This window comes from Hippocampus bargibanti, linkage group LG11, assembly GCF_051943395.1.
Source record: "Hippocampus bargibanti isolate YZ-2025 linkage group LG11, ASM5194339v1, whole genome shotgun sequence".
In the NCBI taxonomy this organism is placed as follows: domain Eukaryota; kingdom Metazoa; phylum Chordata; class Actinopteri; order Syngnathiformes; family Syngnathidae; genus Hippocampus; species Hippocampus bargibanti.
In genome coordinates this window covers 4785389-4803114 of record NC_142744.1, presented here as the reverse complement: position 1 = coordinate 4803114, position 17726 = coordinate 4785389, and the positions used below count along the sequence as shown (strand labels likewise).

The 17726-nt window shown below is 39.2% G+C and overlaps 1 protein-coding gene across 3 annotated transcripts in view; it reads left to right on the top strand.

Moving 5' to 3' along the window:
- The first annotated feature begins 7248 nt into the window (after nt 1–7248).
- ephb1 (EPH receptor B1) overlaps nt 7249–17726 on the top strand; it is a 165694-nt gene continuing 155216 nt past the window's right edge. For all 3 annotated transcript variants that reach the window (XM_089007565.1, XM_089007566.1, XM_089007564.1), the window contains exon 1: nt 7249–7547. In XM_089007565.1, the coding sequence (XP_088863691.1) occupies nt 7487–7547 (61 nt within the window). In that variant the 5' untranslated portion in view covers nt 7249–7486. The remainder of the gene's footprint in view (nt 7548–17726) is intronic.

Genomic DNA, 17726 nt, shown 5'->3' with positions numbered 1-17726 from the left:
CTCATGTTTGTGTTCATCGACTGACGGAGATGACGTTTGCGGAAAAGAGATGACGTGTACGGAAACAATCTGACTTCCTTCTGAAAACAGGTGCGTTAACATGCATATTAATTTGAATGACATGCCCGAAAAAACATTTGGTCGTAAATTATAAAATTCTTATACGGAGTTTTTTACTTTTTTGTTTTTACTTCCTTTAATTTTTGGGTGTGAAAACAAGGATAAAATTCATTTTTAATGGGAATTTTTATACAAGAGGATGTTTCGCGTGTAGGCATTTTGATAGTGTTTTTTTCAGCAGTGAATTATTTCGATTCACATTTGAAATTTAAAAAAGACAAACATGAACTTGTCTTCGCTATTTTATTTATGTATGTATGTATGTATTTAGTTGGTTTATTCATTTATTTATTTGCTCGTTTTTTACTCCTATTTATTTATTGAGTTTATTTTTATCGTGCATCTGATTGAAGTTGCCCACCCATAAATTGTAAAAAAAAAATGGACTGCATTTATAAATCATAAGCTCTAGGGGGCGCTGTGGTCACACAAAAAGCCAACATTAAAAACTGCAGGCGTTTTTTTGTTGTAATGGTTGCTTATTTTATTGACTTCTGAGTCCACCTATTGATTTGCAGTCTAAATTATCAATTATTACGTTGATTCGTTTTTCCCCAAAAATAATTTATAACGAACTATTAGGTATTTGAATCAAGTGCTATCATTTTATGTCGGTTCTTCACATCTCAGTGTTGCTAGATAACATGCTTGTGTGGGTTCCTCTGGGTATTCTTCTTTCTTTCCACATTACAAAATCATGAGCGCAGTTTAATGGGTGATTTAAATTGTCCCTGGGTGTGAACCTGAATTGTTGTGTTTGTGGTTGGCTGTCAAGCAGTTCATGGTGAATTCACTCCTGTTCCGCGTTGTTCTTTCATATTTTTTTTTTTAATATTGAAGAGCAATTCATGGTACTTGCTATTTATGTGTGCGTAATGGCAATGTGTGTTTGTGACATTTAGGATGTGTGAGCGTCCAAGGGACCGATTACACTCTAAGTATCACCTATTGATTTGCTGATCCAGGATTGCAGTTGCCTACAAAAGGTCAGTGTTAATATCAGAAGGTCCAGCCATTTGTTTTGCTCCTGTGGTTGAATGAAGATCATTATCCTTGTCATAAATACAGTAATACCTTGGCTTACGAACTTAATTGGTTCCCAGACAGAGTGTGTCAGGTGAAAAGTGTGTATCCCAAAAAATAATTTCACATAGGAAACCATTAAAATGAGAATAATCCGTTCACAGGTCCTCATAAAACGTATGTTTCTACTTTCTAATTTTCTAAGCCTTAAAACTACCCAAAATATACCTTCTTTTGTGTGTAATAAATGTGCTATGGTATTATCATAAAGAAATAAACTGTACTGTAACTTAAAGTCATTTTATTTACCTTTGTGATGGTCGTTGATGGCTTGATGGAATGGAGTGAGCATTAAACACTTGATGAGGAACGTAGCCTTCTTCTTTCACCATCTTGAGGAATGATACCTTATCGGTTTCTCTGTTATAAATGTATCTAGTTCCTCATCAATTGTTCTGTTTAGCTAGGTTGATAGCTTTTTGCATCAAGTGTACACATGGCTCGTGCGGGTTATTTGTGGAGCCTGATTGATGGGATATTTTAACATACCAGTCTACACTTTTGAACTATTAAAGTTGAAACGAGTCCAAATTTCACTGTTTTTTATCCAGTTTCTCACCATTTCACTTTTGTTTTTTTTTGTTTCAAGCTCTGTCGTCTCCCTTTTGTGTGTGTGTGTGTGTGTGTGTGTGTGTTTTCTCACTCTGTCTCTGTCGTCTGCCTGTCTCTTTAATGTTTAACCCCCCCCCCCCCCACTCCCCACGCTGCGTTCTTGACCAATCATGTGGCTTTAACCGAAGACGCCATTTTGTTTTTTGGAGAACGGCCTCACTCTCTCGCTGTCTGTAACCCCCACCCCCTCACTGCTGTGTTCTTGACCAATCACATGGCTTTAACCGAAGACTGGGGGCGGTGAATAGAGGACAAAACAGTCGGCCACCATTTTCTTTTTAGGAGAACGGGCTCGTTCGCGAATGACACATTGTGGCAACTCCGCGTGTATCCCGAAAAATAGTACGTAGGCCAAGATAAAATTTTCATAAATGTAACGTTCGTAAACCGAAAAGTTCATAAGCCAAGGGGTTCGTAAACAGAGGTATCACTGTATTTCCAAAATGTTGGACGCTGCTCTGTCCGTTTATGACAGGACATCAGTAAATGGCAGACAAAGGCAGAATAGATCTGACCGACAGTATATGAGCCGTGTGTATTACATATGCTCAAGGCTGCAAAAGCTTCACAATGTCGATGTGAGCTTTACAGGGAGGGGTAGCGGTTGGGGGAGCAGTAAAGAGGAATGTTTTTGTCACAGTGTCCCTGTGAAAGCATCAAGGAGATGACAGAGTGGGATGGCCTGTCACTCGGAGTCTGCAGCTAGTGATGAGCTGTCAGCTTTGGCTTTGTTTCTCCTCATTAACGAGTCCACCTCCAAAATGTACTTTATGAAACTTTCTGGTGGGCCCACTCATGATAACAATGTTGACATGGTCGAAGCCTTTTGTTTGAAGGAGGCGCACGCCTAAATTGAAAAAAAGAGCACCAGGCCATACAGTTAATGGTAATGTTTTCTTTATTTATTCATTGGTGCTGCTGGTGAAGCGACAAGACCCCTAATTAACCTCATGTGTGATGATAGCGAATGACGGAGTATTTATCGGCGTCACATCAGATAGATAGCTATCTATAGCTAGACATCTATCTATAGCTAGATGGCTATCTATAGCTAGATGGCTATCTATAGCTAGATGGCTATCTATAGCTAGATGGCTAACTATAGCTCGATGGCTATCGATAGCTAGATAGCTATCGATAGTCATCTGTAGCTAGATATCGATAGCTAGATAGCTATCGATAGCTATCGATAGCTCCATAGCTAACTATAGCTCGGTAGCTATCTATAGCTAGGGAGCTATCTATAGCTAAGGAGCTATCTATAGCTAGGGAGCTATTTATAGCTAGGGAGCTATCTATAGCTGGATAGCCATTGATATCTATCGATAGCTATCAATAGCTAGATATCTATCGATAGCTAGATAGCTATAGATAGCTAGATAGATAGCAATCTATAGCAAGATAGCTATCTATCTCTCGCTAGATAACTAGCTATAGATAGCTAGCTATCTAGCTATAGATAGATAGCTATCTATAGCTAGATAGCTATCCATAGCTAGATTGCTATCTATCTGTAGATAGATAGCTATATATAGCTAGATAGATAGTCATCTATAGCTAGATACATAGCAAGCTAGCTATCTAGCTACCTATATCAACTTATTAATGTCAGAAACTGAATACATTCCAACAAAATTTATAGTTCACAATCGATGGATTATGATGATCGCCAAGTAAAATTCATAAGCCTATGTTTTTTACAATATTTTAAATGTCCCACAGCTTGGACAATCACTTGTACATATCTTTTCCATTACAAACAAATGGGGGAGGGAGGGTGGAATGTTCATGTTTGAACAGCCCGGTCTCATGCTAGGTTAGGAATATTTAAAATATGCTCCACACATCCACTGTAATGAATTTATTTCCTGGAGCCTCTCTTGAGCTGTGACCCAAAAAAAAACCGCAAGACACGACGCACTGCTGAGTTCTGACCTTCTATTTGAGTAACAAGGGTCCATAGCAAATCTGTATTCATCCTTGGCTCTCTACTCATACTGTCAATGGCCAGTGGCCAGTCTTGTGAAGATTGATGAAGTCAATGCCTAATAAAAACCAAGGCATGCATCCCAACAGGTTTGGAACAGTAGTGCATTCTTGTATCAAAGCATTCTTGCGTGGTTTGGGCACAATTGGAACTGGGAAATGCTAATATTTCAACAACAAAAAAAGAAAAAAAGACGCTTATAAATGAAATTTATTATTATTATTATTATTATTATTATCATTAGATAGCTATCTATTAGCAATATCGCTAGGTAGCGATCTAGCTAGCTATCTATTGGCTGTCTAGCTATTTATTTGTCAGTTGAATGAACGCTGGCGCGTGTGGCTGCCGCTGCTCACCCACAGAAAAAAATATCCTGTGACTGTAAAGTGACCTTAAGAGTTTTGAAAGGCACTTAGAAATGAAATGTATTATTATTATTATTATTATTAATATTATAATAATAATAATAATAATAATAATAATAATAATAAGTGTTGCTCATTTTAATCAGTGGCAGTTAAAAGAACTCCCGGCAAAAACCATTCAAGTTCAGGTCATTATTTGGCTTCACTCAGGTTTGTTTCGTCTTATCATGTTTGACTCATGAGTTTGTTTGCTACTTTGGATATTTTTGTTCTGATGACTTTGTTGTTTGAGATTTTGCTCCTGCCTACTTTATTTTATACAATTTGTCAAATACACCCTGCTCCTTCTTCCTGCCTCCATTTTTGGGGTCCAGCATCACCACCTTATAAATCCTGACAATCTTAGAATGAACATTTTGGGCTACACTTTAAGGCACATCACAACGGCACTTATTCAGCTACATTTATATTTCCTGTCATTGACTGCAACTCAAAGACACGCCAAACTAAAGGTCAATGAGTGGCAGTCATGCAGAAGAAGAGGAATGACTGCCTGTTTAAGGTCAAGAGTGTAATAAACCCAAGGATGCCGGGGGTGAATAAACACAAATACAACATATAATCACATTGGAGTCGACAAATTCCCATTTTTAATAAACGTCCTTGTTTTTTTTTTCCGTTTTTTTCCTGAATCCGTCCCAGAAGAAATTAAAACCGAGCAGCTCACCAAGTCTATGTACTGTACGTGCATATTTGAGTGAGCTACAAACTGAACTATTTATGTTATTGTGAACGCACATCTGTCTGTGTCTTACATGAGATTGCGTGAACGGAAATGGCGTTATTGTTCTTACCTTCTGCGTGCTCTTCCTTCCTCTTCGCCCCCCTGGGGTGTGGACAGCAAACAGGAACAGATTGCTGTGCGCTGCTCCTGTTGGCGATGACACGGGGTTGTCATGATGACTACTGGTTTCGGACAAAATAAGGCCAGATGGCTATCACGGGCCAATGTCAAAAACAGAACAAAGAGACCAAGCTGTGATCTGTCATGTTGCACAAAACACAATATCATCATGATACACTGATGGAGGGAAAGTGAAAAAAAAGTGCAAATAATTTGGTGTAGTGCAACCTTCTTTCACCATCTTGAGGAATGAACGCTTATAGGTGCTGTCTCTGTGATAATTGTATCTAGTTCCTCATCAATTGTGTTCTGTTTAGCTGGGTTCATAGCTTTTTGCATCAAGTGTACAGATGGCTTGTGCGGGTTGTTTGTGGAGCCTGATTGATGGAATATTTTAACCTTGCAGTCTACACTCCAATATGCCAAGGTAAAATTTTCATAAATGTAAGGTTCGTAAACCGAAAAGTTCGTAAGCCAAGGGGTTCGTAAACCGAGGTACCACTGTATAATGTAAATATATTGAAGGTATACTTTTGGGAAATAAAAAGTATCTCTAGGTACCTTGGCACTCTGTCCCTGCAGGGAGAGAAAATAAAAACAATTAAATACACCATCTCTACAGTGCCTGCCTGTAAAAAAAGGGGTGGCTGCGAAAAGGTGCAAATAATGTTCAGTGGCTGTTTAATATCATTTGGAGGAGCGGTTTAATTTACCAAAGCTATTAAGAAGCATTCTGGGAATATAGGAAATTTATGCTGGAGTAAGTGGGCGACTTCATAATTGGAAATCTGTAAAACAAGGTGGAAATGGTGGGTGAAAACATTATACAGTCCTTGTGAAGTGAAAATAAAATACTATCTACCGTGTACTCCCCCCCTTACTCCATCATCCCACACTCCAACAGAATTAATAATTTTTAACACAGTCAAGGCCACTGGGTTCCAATATTCACTCATTTGTACAGGACTGTACCACACAAAACGTGCCACTCCTATTATCCGATCTTTTTAGTACTCCCCATATAAAACTCTCTAGGTCACCTTACAGTCACAAGACAAGTTAGATAGCTAGCTAGATAACTACTTAGATACCTATATCGAAAATAGCAAGCTAGCTAGATAGCTATCCAGCTATATAGCTAATAGATAGATAGCCAGATAGATAACTAATAGATAGCAAATATATAAACATAGAGGAAAATAAATCAATTCATGCGTGCTTGACAACACGGATAAAAGACAAAAGGCACATTTTTCCTCCTTCAAAAAAGCTGGTCTTGTACCTGTAAAGAACCACTGGATGTCAAAGCATGAAAGATGGCCTCCATTGTCGTATTTTTTATTAGCTGGGGAATTACTCCAGTTAAATTACTACTACTACTACTACTATTACTCGTACTACTGCTACTACTACTACTACTACTTCTACTACCACCACCACTACTACTACTACTACCAACAACAACAACACCACAACAATAATAATAATAATAATAATAAATAATAATAATAATAATAATAATAATAATAATAACCTGAGCTTAATTTATATTGATAGCTCCCTTCACATCAACATACTGTATTGCATACAAACCCAAGCGTTTCAATTTAAAACAGATTCTTATCTTACAGACAGTGTATTGTCGATGTTCAAATACCTGACATGTTTCGGCGTCTACTTCCGCCTTCGTCAGAGTGTCACGGATGTTGTTGTGACGCGCCATTTTCAGCTGGTGTTGCTATTAAATTAAATTAGATATCAAGTAGACAGGATGAACTTAATACAACTAACAACAACTACTGTTTCATTCCTTCTATTTTTAGTAGTTAAAAAAAACTTGTGCCTACAACGTTATGGTATTTTAACGATTATAAATAAAAATACAAAATGGTTGTAATGTGTTGAAGTGCGACTAAAGACTTTTTAGTATTAATAAATAGATTCGGAGAAGTGATTAGTGGTTGTAGTAGCAAAAAATATCCACTTGAGGCTGCTACTTCCTTTTGGTTTAACGGAAACGCCTTCGAGTGGCTCGAAGAAGTTTGGTATTTTGACAGCCCCGGGATGGGCGGTGCCATACTTCTGATTGGGCGTCGGGTTCCCGGTCGTCGCTTTTGATTGGCTACAGAAGCCAAGAGCAGCGCTTTGAGTAGGCAATGTGGGGTCTCCGCTCACCTCCTCGCGTGTCCCTCACCCCACTTTCCCCTCACTCGCTGCCGGCTGCTGCTCAACCTGAAACACTTGTTCACGCCGACATACTTTGATTTTACAACGCCTTGAAATGTGACTCCCGACACGGTGGCTATCTGCTGGAGTACCCGCTGTTGTTCAAGAAAGGATTCCTCGAAGGCGCACCCCACGGGAGTTGTTGGCAATTTGGGTGGACAAGCTGCGGAGAGTCAACATTTTGCCATGAGAGTGGATTTGATTGCGCTCTTTGGCGTGATGCTCGTCACCTGTTCAGCAATGGAAGGTAAGGAAAAACAAACAAAGAAACAGATGTTTACATTAATCCTGTCAGTGGAGATGCTGCACTTTTATTGCACACTTTGATAATGTTTTTTTTTAATGCTCGCTGCTGCACTTTAACGAAGGAGATGCTGGGATGTCATCCACGTGGATTATTACTGCTTCATGATAGATGTTTGGTTGAAATGCATTTTTATGTGCTTTAACACCTGCGTTTTACCCACTCTGTAGTTTTGTTTGTCTCTTTGGGGAAATCACCTGCTAGGGATGACCAGCTTTTCCGTTAAAAAATGTCTGGTATGTTTTTTTTAAAACGTGAATGCACCACAATTTATCATTGATGAAACTTTCATTGAAATGTCTTATCCATACTCAAATAGTTGGAAAAAATGCATGAAATAGATTAGTTGGGCCTTTTAATTTCATTTGATTTCATTTTTTCATGAATAGAACACTACAGTGGCCAAGTGGATAGCACACCTTCCCCAAAATTCAGTTTAAATCCTTTGTATGATTTGCGTGATCTCGCTAATTCATATTTAGTTCATATGACATTCCAAATTGTACATAGTTGTGAATGTTAGCTTGTAATGTTAATCAATGTGTGCTTGATGATTGGCTATGACCTACTTGAGGTGCACCCTCACTCTCGATCAATGCAACACAGAAGACAAATGGGATCCATTTTAGGGGTGTGGGTCTCTCCAATCAAAAGATGTGGGACATATTTTGATGTGTGGTTTGTGATGCTCTCAAGTTTTGTTTAAAGGACGACTGACACCATTTTTTTTGTTTCCTAACTGACATCCGAAAAATTTTATAGCATCTAAAATACTCAAAACATGCAGTATGATATTTTTAGTCAAATGCTAAAAAACACTAATAAAAATGACTTAAAGTGCCCCAAAACTCTTTCAAAATGACTTCAGAAAGTTTCAGTTTCTGAAGGTCCCGCCCACTTGTCCGTGACGTCACGCCAGGACGTCTTGAGAATAAAACCAATGCTTCAGATTCAGAGAAGATGCTTTCTTGTTACTCATCCAGTTATGAATATGATTCAAAGAGTTCTGAAGAGGAAAGCATAAATGTTTGCAATCAATTAAAGAAGTCCTTCCGTCTCATTTTGGGCCTCTGGACTCCAATGAGGCACCCAGAAAATGCACAAGATGGTGCCAAAGCTCCGTTGGAAATGTGCTGATTCGTCTGCTGGTAATTTGTGTCAACTAGTATCAAATAGTAGTCTTGGTGCAAACACAACGATTCACCATCACGTTATCTATGTTTTTTCCTTCCTAATTTCGTCATCAACACGGATCAACACGACGTTTTCAGACTAAACAAAGTACCCAAAATGCATTGTGTGTCGCTTTCTTGGTCAGGGGCGTTCCTTCAGTGACGTCACATCAGGCATCGTGTCATCAACTCTAAAACAAGACTTCCTGAATATTCAGCGCAAGTCTTAAAACGTAAAATATAGCTATATGTGGTGGAATATTTTTAAAATACGCTCAGTAGAAGTCATTTGAAGTGATGTTACAAATTATGGACACAACTTGTCCGGAGGCGTCGGTTGTCCTTTAAGGTTTTTATGTTAGGGTTTTTGAAATGCTCTGAAATGGCCATAAAAAGCTCACAGGCCGCATGTTCCCCATTGCCGCTCTCTATTGTAACATTCGACTGTGGTTGTATTTCGGCCACCCTCTTTTATTTCTCACACACCCGCACACTCTTATCTGCGCAGGAAGCCATATAGTGTTGCCATAAGAAGCTAATGTGTCCTCTCCAATGTGTTTTTCATTTCCTCCCCGGCATCCATTGGGACACTCTGACCACCACAGTATCTCTTTTCAATTTTATCGTGCACTTGCTCTTCCATTTTTGAAGTCCAGATTAAAATGTATCATGCAGCAAAACAAATACTGATCGGATCCCAACTGTGTAATTCGGTCCACTGCGGCTTCCGTGCCTCCGTTGGGCAACTTTGCATGTTGTTCAGGAAGCATCGGGTCGGTTTTGCTTTTTATGTCCGTGCAGGCTCAGCAAAAAAAAAAAAAAAAGGGGGGTGGGTGGGTGGGTGGGTTGTGTGTTGTCTACTTGAAAAGACGGTGAGGTAGGGAAACAGATGGGAAGGGACGGGGGTCCCAGGGTTACCCCGGTAACAAGGATGAAAGCTATTTCATCTGTTTTGGGTCATTAATTGAAATGAGCTTGTTCCATAGGCAGGTTCAAATCTGATCTGAACTCAAATCTGTTGCTCTTTTCATCTTTTTTTTCTCCTCTCCTTTTTTTTAATGTGTGCATGTGTTCCTTCATTTGCATGTGGGTGTAACATTGAAACGTGATATGATCACTTCCACTCATATATTGGACTTTTAATTAACTACCATGCACACATTTTTCAAATTTCACTTTGAGAATGTAAATTAATATTGATGACAGATGCCTCTCTTACTTACTGACATTCGAGTTACAAACAATGGTACATACGAACATTTTTTTACTTCAAGATGGCACCGCGAGAGTGGCTGCCTTTCTAGCAGCTCCTTTCTACTTCTTTCTTTCCTGTCCTCTTCCTTTCATAATTTTTGCTGCTGTGAAATGTACATTTCTCCACTGCGAGACGAATTCAGGTACCTGATCCATTTCTCTCCAGTTGTCCATGTACATATCTTTATAGATCATATATTTTATTAAATGTTTATTTTTCCAATACAGGTTACTTCTACAAGCCTTAAAGTTGTGTCCATAATTTGTAAAATGTCTTCAAATGACTTCTACTGAGCGTATTTTACAAAGAGTCCACCGCATATAGCTATGTTTTACATTTTAAGACTCGCACTGAATATTACGGAAGTCTTGTTTTTGAGTTGGTGATGAGTCCGTACGTTACGTCACGGAAGCAACGCCCCTGACCGAAAAAAAGGACACATTGTTGCAGTCCTTCCATCACGTCAATGCATTTTGCTGTACTTTGGTCTGAAAACGTCGTGTAGGACCAAAAAGAGGCAGAAGAGGGCGCCAAAGCTCCATGTAAGGAATTAATCAGCCTGCGGAAACGGGTAAGGTGAATTCGTTGGCAAGTTGGGGAGCGTCAGTACAATCATTATTGGGTGGCTTTTATAGAAAAAAATGTGATGAAAAATTTAATTCCAGGGGTGTATTTTCCGTATTGGTCTCGTTGGTGCCTCTCCCTTATGTGTTTGGTCCTACTCAGTCACCCGCAATTTCTTCAACCCCTTTTCTCCCCCCCCCCCTAACTCCACAACCCCCATATCTCCCTCCTGCTCAGACTCACTCAATGGTGTGTGGTTCTCGCCTGACATGGTCGTAATTCTCCCTTGCTTGTTTCTGTTTGGCCTTAAACCAATTAGGCTTAAATAAACCTGCCCATTTAACGGCCTGGAACCAAAGGTTTGTAGGGGGGGGGGGGTATGGTGTAACGCTAGACTGGCTGTGGAAAGTCAGACAAGGGGCGATGGGAGGACACCGGGGATCGTGGAGTTTCAAAAAAGGCCAAATGCGTGTTGGGCAAACAAGGATAAATTGAGCAAGACTGTATAATTATGGGAACCCTCTTACCCGAGATCAATGGCTAAGCTAAGTTCGAAGCTAATGAGCCGCAACCGGTACATCCGTTTTTTCGGAACGTTTTATGTATGAGATATATTTCATGACAAACATGGTCACATGACCCACAAGGTCAAATCAGCAAAAGGTGAAGTGAGCAGATTTGGGATCCCTGTGGAATCCCCTTTCTAACAATACCCGTTTTGTTAAGTTTGTTCTTTTACTCATTCACTGCATTCCCGAATTTATTCAGGAATAGAAAATATGACGTGGAGCACCATTCCCAAATTTGTTCGGGTTTTGCTTTTGTTTTGGGGGTGGGGGGGGGGGTGCCGATAAAGTGCTGGTCAGACCCCTGGCAATGTTTTTTCCCTTCCACCAGGGGGCAGCATTTGTTTTTTTGTACAGCCACCCCCATTTCAAGCTCGGATAACTCCAGATTCATAGAAATTAGGAATTCACTATTTCTTTCTTGCCGTTTTGGGAAACTTGGGTATAATCGGGATGTGTTACGAATGTTAACTCATTCTCTGCGATTCATACATTTATTTGGGAATTGAAAATATGACATATTTGTTCAGGTTTTATTTTTTCATGCTTGGGTGCCGATAAGCCGCTGGCTTTGGCCTCTGGCAATGTTTTTTTTTTTTTCCACAAGGGAGCAGTATTTCCCTTTTTTTCATGTTAGAGCTTTGTTCCAGCTTCACCTCTTGTTCAAGCGCTATATAAACCAATACGCATGTATTGCATTGGATTTTGGACAGCCACCTTCATTTCAAAGTCAGATAACTCCAGACCCATATAATTCATTAATTAACTCCTTTTTTTTCTGATGAAAGAAGAGTGTCAAAGGTTTCTAATGCTGTACTGAATGTCCTAAAACTTAATATTCTATTGGTCCTGGAATTCAAGTGACAATGACAAAAACCCTGGCACGGGAATGGACACATTTGTGCATATTATCTGTCAAAAAAAACATGGAAGCCGGGGCTTTTTTGTTTTAACGCCCATAACTTCCTTCCACATGGTTTATAGAAAATGTTTAGCGGTTTCTTAGTTAGCATACTCATTAACTGAAATAAAATCAACAATGATTGAATCACTCATTCTTTTTTTCACCTGTTTAAAAAAAATGAAGTTCAGCATCTCATTGAACTGCTCTTTTGGATTCAGGTGGTATCACTCAAAAGACACATTTATTTGTTCTGCTGAGACCACCTCATGCAGAATTCCATTTTCCTCCCGCTTTGTACCGCTGTGTGCATCACGTCCAGTTAGTTGCCTGCTATTACGGTGAAGCAGGGGCAGCCGACATGGCCTCAATCCGTAATGGGAACCTTCTTGTGAAAAGACCGCCAGTGTTCCGCCTGTACTCAGGCGGCCTCGCTGACTGTGGCAAAGCTACTGCGCCGACCCCTGCCTTGCTTCCTGTGTACCTGCCGCTCTCTAAATGTGTTGCCCGTTGTGTAAAAGTACAGGTACTCCCCTCTTATGCGGGTGGAGGGAGTTTGCGCTAATGGCATGAGTGCAGATTGGTTTCATCACAATATCATTTTTCACTTTTTTTTTTTTTAATACTGCAGCATTTGGCGTGAACTGTAACTTCTCAGTCACCCTGGTGGTTTGTGCACCATTTTAAAAAACGTTGCATGCATACACACACATACATACGGGACCCCTTCCAGCTCATTTTACCCAAGAGATATCTGAGCCCCTTTGGAAAGACCAGATGGTGGATGCTAGTTGTGTGTGTGTGTGTGTGTGTGTGTGTGTGTGTGTGTGTGTGTGTGTGTGTGTGTGTGTGTGTGTGTGTGTGTGTGTGTGTGTGTGTGTGTGTGTGTGTGTGTGTGTGTGCGCGTGCATTTTCATTGATTTTCATTTTTAACAATCTGTTTATGGTTACCGCGTGCACATTTCAAGGGACAGAAGGGAGCGTGACAGCGGTATAGGCGCACTGTGCTTACTCAAGTGCTTTATGATCAAAGCAGTACAGTTTGATTCTTTTTCAGGGGTCAGTGTCTTCAAATGTTGGCAAATACACGGGCCATATGCTGGGATTTAGTACCCAGATGTTGAATAGTCAAATCAAATGAGTGCACAAATAACTAGAAATGGTGCAAAATCCTCAAAATAATAATAATGATTAATAATCTGCAGTATAGGCAGTGTTTGAAATAACGTCTGCCTGGAGGCCCGGGGCGTACAACTTTTACGTCGGGCATACAACTTTCAAAACGTCTCGGCCCGGGTGGCCGACAACTTCTTCAAGAAAAAGATTTACAGTAAAGTCTCGTTATATTGATATCGGATATATCGATAGTCCCGGTTATATCGATACCATTTCTATGCACGCACGGAGAAAATTACACGCAAACAGGGTCGGATATATCGATAGTCCCGGTTATATCGATATTTTTCGGACTCCCTTGAATATCGATATAACAAGACTTTACTGTATTTCAAATCAAACGTTTGTTTTATTCAATAAAGCAAAAAGCTACAAGCAAACCGCTAGAAGCCACGTGGACTCCTCTTTCTAAGCGCCTTTCAAAACTTTCAAGTACACTTTACAGTCACGGTATAGTCCGAAGCACGAAACTGGCTTCTGATTGGCTGCCGTGCTGAATATGCAAATTGCCAAATGAACACAAGAAAGTAACATAAGGAAGCGGATGGGAGTGGTGCATTCGGGTGCGGGTCAAAAAAAATGATTTTCGGTTGTAAACCAAGGCATTAAAAAAAAACACAATTTTTGGTTGACAACCGAAATGGTTGAGAACCGAGACGTTCGAAAACCTATATTTGACTGTACTAGTCATACAATCAGCACTTTTTGGCCGACTTGAGGTTTTCCGATGTCTCGAAATTGGTCGTAGCGATGCCATCAGGTTTCACTCGCCTTCCTTCAATTTGCTCCCACTTTATCAACTGTCTCAGAGTGTGCGTATAGAGTCTAAATCCCGATCAACCCAATCACCAACCGCCGAGACATATTGCTGCACAGGAGCGAGGGGCACTGTGTTGGGGGTGGAGTATAGTCTCAAACTGTGCAAGTCATCTGTTTCCCGGTAAACCCACGGGAGCACAACGCAAACAGACACAAAACAACAACAAAAAAAGTACATGCCTTCAATTCCATTCAATGGGAAATGCGCTTGCTAGCAAACACCAGCGCTAATGATTGGACGCCACAATGACCCATCTTGTTAGATGTAGACCAGTTAGCCTGTTTTATTTTATGCGGGAAAAGCTGCATATCACGTCAAGAGTCACGAGGAGAAGTCCTTATCAGATTTTGCTTCTAATTGTTCGTCAAGTGTGTCTCGATGCTAAGAGCCATGGATGCTCTCCGTTAAGCTGCTTGCGATCAATATCGTATAAAGTACTCAATTTTATTTAGCCGCCCTTCCTGGAACTGTATTATCTCTTTTTATCTATCGACTATTTTTTTTACAAACTCCATTTTGCTCATTCTAGAGCCACTTGCAGGTATCTTATTATATATTTATTTTTATGATTGATTGTATCATGGGATGGTGCAAGAAGATCAATTTTCTTTCTAGCTAACCTAACTGTCCTGTCAACACTGTATTGTATTATTTTAATTATTATGTTGTTGTTGTTGTTATTTTTATTTTTATTATTTCATTTTATTATTATTATTATTATTATTATTATTATTATTATTTATTATTATTATTAGTGTACAATTTTATTATTGTATAATTTGATAGTTTAATAATTTTATTTGTTTGAATATTTTATGTTATTATTTTACTTTATTATTTTGTTATTTTATTTCATTTATTTATTTATTTATTTGTTTATTTATTTTTATGATTGATTGTATCATGGAATGGTGCAAGAGGATCAATTTTCTTTCGCGCGAACCTAACTGTCGTGTCAACACTGTATTGTATTGTATTATCCTATTTTAATTATTATTAATTGTATTATTTTGTTGTTATTGTTATTATTTTCATTATTATTATTATTATTATTAGTGTAATTTTATTATTGTATAATTTGATGGTTTAATAATTTTATTTGTTTTAATATTTTATTTTATTATTTTAATTTATTATTTTACTTTATTCTTATTATTTTACTTTATTATTTTGTTATTTTATTTCATTATTTATGTATTTATTTGTTTATTTGTGTATTTGTTTATTTATTTTTATGATTGATTGTATCATGGGATGGTGCAAGATCAATTTTCTTTCTAGCTAACCTAACTGTCCTGTCAGCACTGTATTGTATTATTTTAATTATTATTATTATTTTGATGATATTGTTATTTTTATTTCTATTATTTTATTTTCATTATTATTATTATTATTATTGTACAATTTTATTATTGTATAATTTGATGGTTTAATAATGTTTTTTGTTTTAATATTTTATTTTATTATTTTATTATTTTACGTTATTATTTATTTATTGATTGATTGATTTAATCGTGTATTTATTCATTTATTTTTGTCGGCAACAAAAGTTTTTTTTTTTTTTTTTTGAGGGGGGCAGATCTGTTGCACTTTCTAGGTGTTAGCCTAGCGACTGCTAACAAATCAAAATGCTGGCACTCATTTCGCCATCATCACTCGACTTAAAATCAATAGTTAATTACCTCCAAAACCGAACACCCTCTTATCCGCCTCGAGAAGTGGACAGCAGGCCTGGCGGTTATTGGCTACGGTGTTATGAAGGTTCAAATAAATGAATAAAAAAAGAAAGAAATGAAAAGTTCTTGCGCTAAAGCAATGCATTTTGCAGCGAGTGGGCACTCGACGATTACGCCTCACGCATTCCCATACATACCGGGATAATTTCACAACGCTCGATCCACTTTTGCTTCCGATCCATCGCAGTTATGAAGAGATGATATTTTTTGTTGAGGAGATGGCCAGGTGAATGGTGAATTATGCCCACATGTCCTGGATCTGGGGGTGTTTGAGGGGGGAGGGGTGGGGCTTAGAAGGCAATTACTCATTAATAATGACACAGGCCTCAGGGTGCAGGCCCTTCGGTCTGTCTCTGCTCATTTCCTCTGTACAAAAATCCGCAGCAATTTGTGTGTGTGTGTGTGTGTGTGTGTGTGTGTGTGGGTGTGTGTGTGTGGGTGTGGGGTTGGGTTTGGGGTGGTGGGGGCTCATTTGTGTCTCGAAAAGAGTCACAGCTGCAAGTGTGTACATATGCCGCCCAATTACATAGCGGGGGATCGTCTCCCTTTTTGAGGTCCAACAAGTATAAATCAGGATTGGGTATAAACAAGGCAATTTCTTGGGAGGGGTGGAGATCGCATTTTTAGAAAGTCCCGCCCCCAGTTCGTGACGTCACGCCAAAACGTCATGCATTGCTTGTGAATCAAAACAATGACTTCAGATTCGGAGAATATGCTTTCTTGCTACACTTCCAGTTATGAATATGATTCAAATAGTTCTGAAGAGGAAAGCATACATGTTTGCAATCGATTAAAGAATTATATGTGAGGCAACATTGGGGGAAACTCTCCAAAAAAAAAAGACAAACAAACAAAATGGCACCCACAGGCTGATAAATTCCTTATATGGAGCTTGGATGCCCTCTTCTGGCAGCTTTTGAGTGCAACACGGTTCTCAGACCAAACATGTACAGCAAAATACATTGACGTGATGGAAGGACTGCTACAATGTGTCTTTTTTCGGTCAGGGGGGGGTTGTTTCGTGACGTCACGTACGGACTCGTCACCAACTCAAAAACAAGACTTCCTGAATATTCAGAGTGAGTCTTAAAACGTAAAAAAGCTACATGCGGTGGAATCTTTATAAAATATGCTCAGTAGAAGTCATTTGAAGCCATTTTACAAATTATGGACACAACTTGTCCGGAGACGTCGGTTTTCCTTTAAGAAACAAAAATGTGACGTCGGTTGTCCTTTAAATCGGTCTTGCACCCTCTACGATGTGCCCTTCATTACGTTCAAGGCAGGAAGGAGGACGCGGATTAGGATGCCTTTGAGGGAGGACAAAAGCCAGCAAAGGAGGACAGACTCGTATCTGCTTACAATTCAGTGCTAATGAGGAGTCCGCCAACTGTGGCCGCTTAGCTTTGAACACGGCCCGCAATGACCTGCGCGCAACTAGGCGGTCATCGCCTTGGATAACCGCAGGACTGTCATTTGCCTTTTTTCATTTTTTTTAAAATTTTCACTAATTTCTTCACCAGCGAGTAAATTAGCTTGGGTTGCTAATTATTGAATTCATTATGATGACTGAACGCATTCAATGGTCTTCGGGAATTGAAAAGCATGACGTAGAGGCTCCATTCCAGATTTTTTTTTTTTTTGGGGGGGGGTACTGATAAAGCGCTGGTCAAACCTCTGACAATGTTTTTCCTTCCACAAGGGAGCAGCATTTGCCTTTTGTCCATGTTAGCGCTTTGTTACAGCTTCTGCTGTTTTTAATAGCTGTCTCATTAATAATAATAATAATAATACATTTGATTTCTAAGCACATTTTAAAACTCTCAAGGTCAATTTACAGTCACAGGCTCAGTTATTTCTGTGGGTGAGCAGCGGCAGCCACACACGCCAGCGTTCACTCAACCCGGAATAACTCAAATAGATAGATAGCTA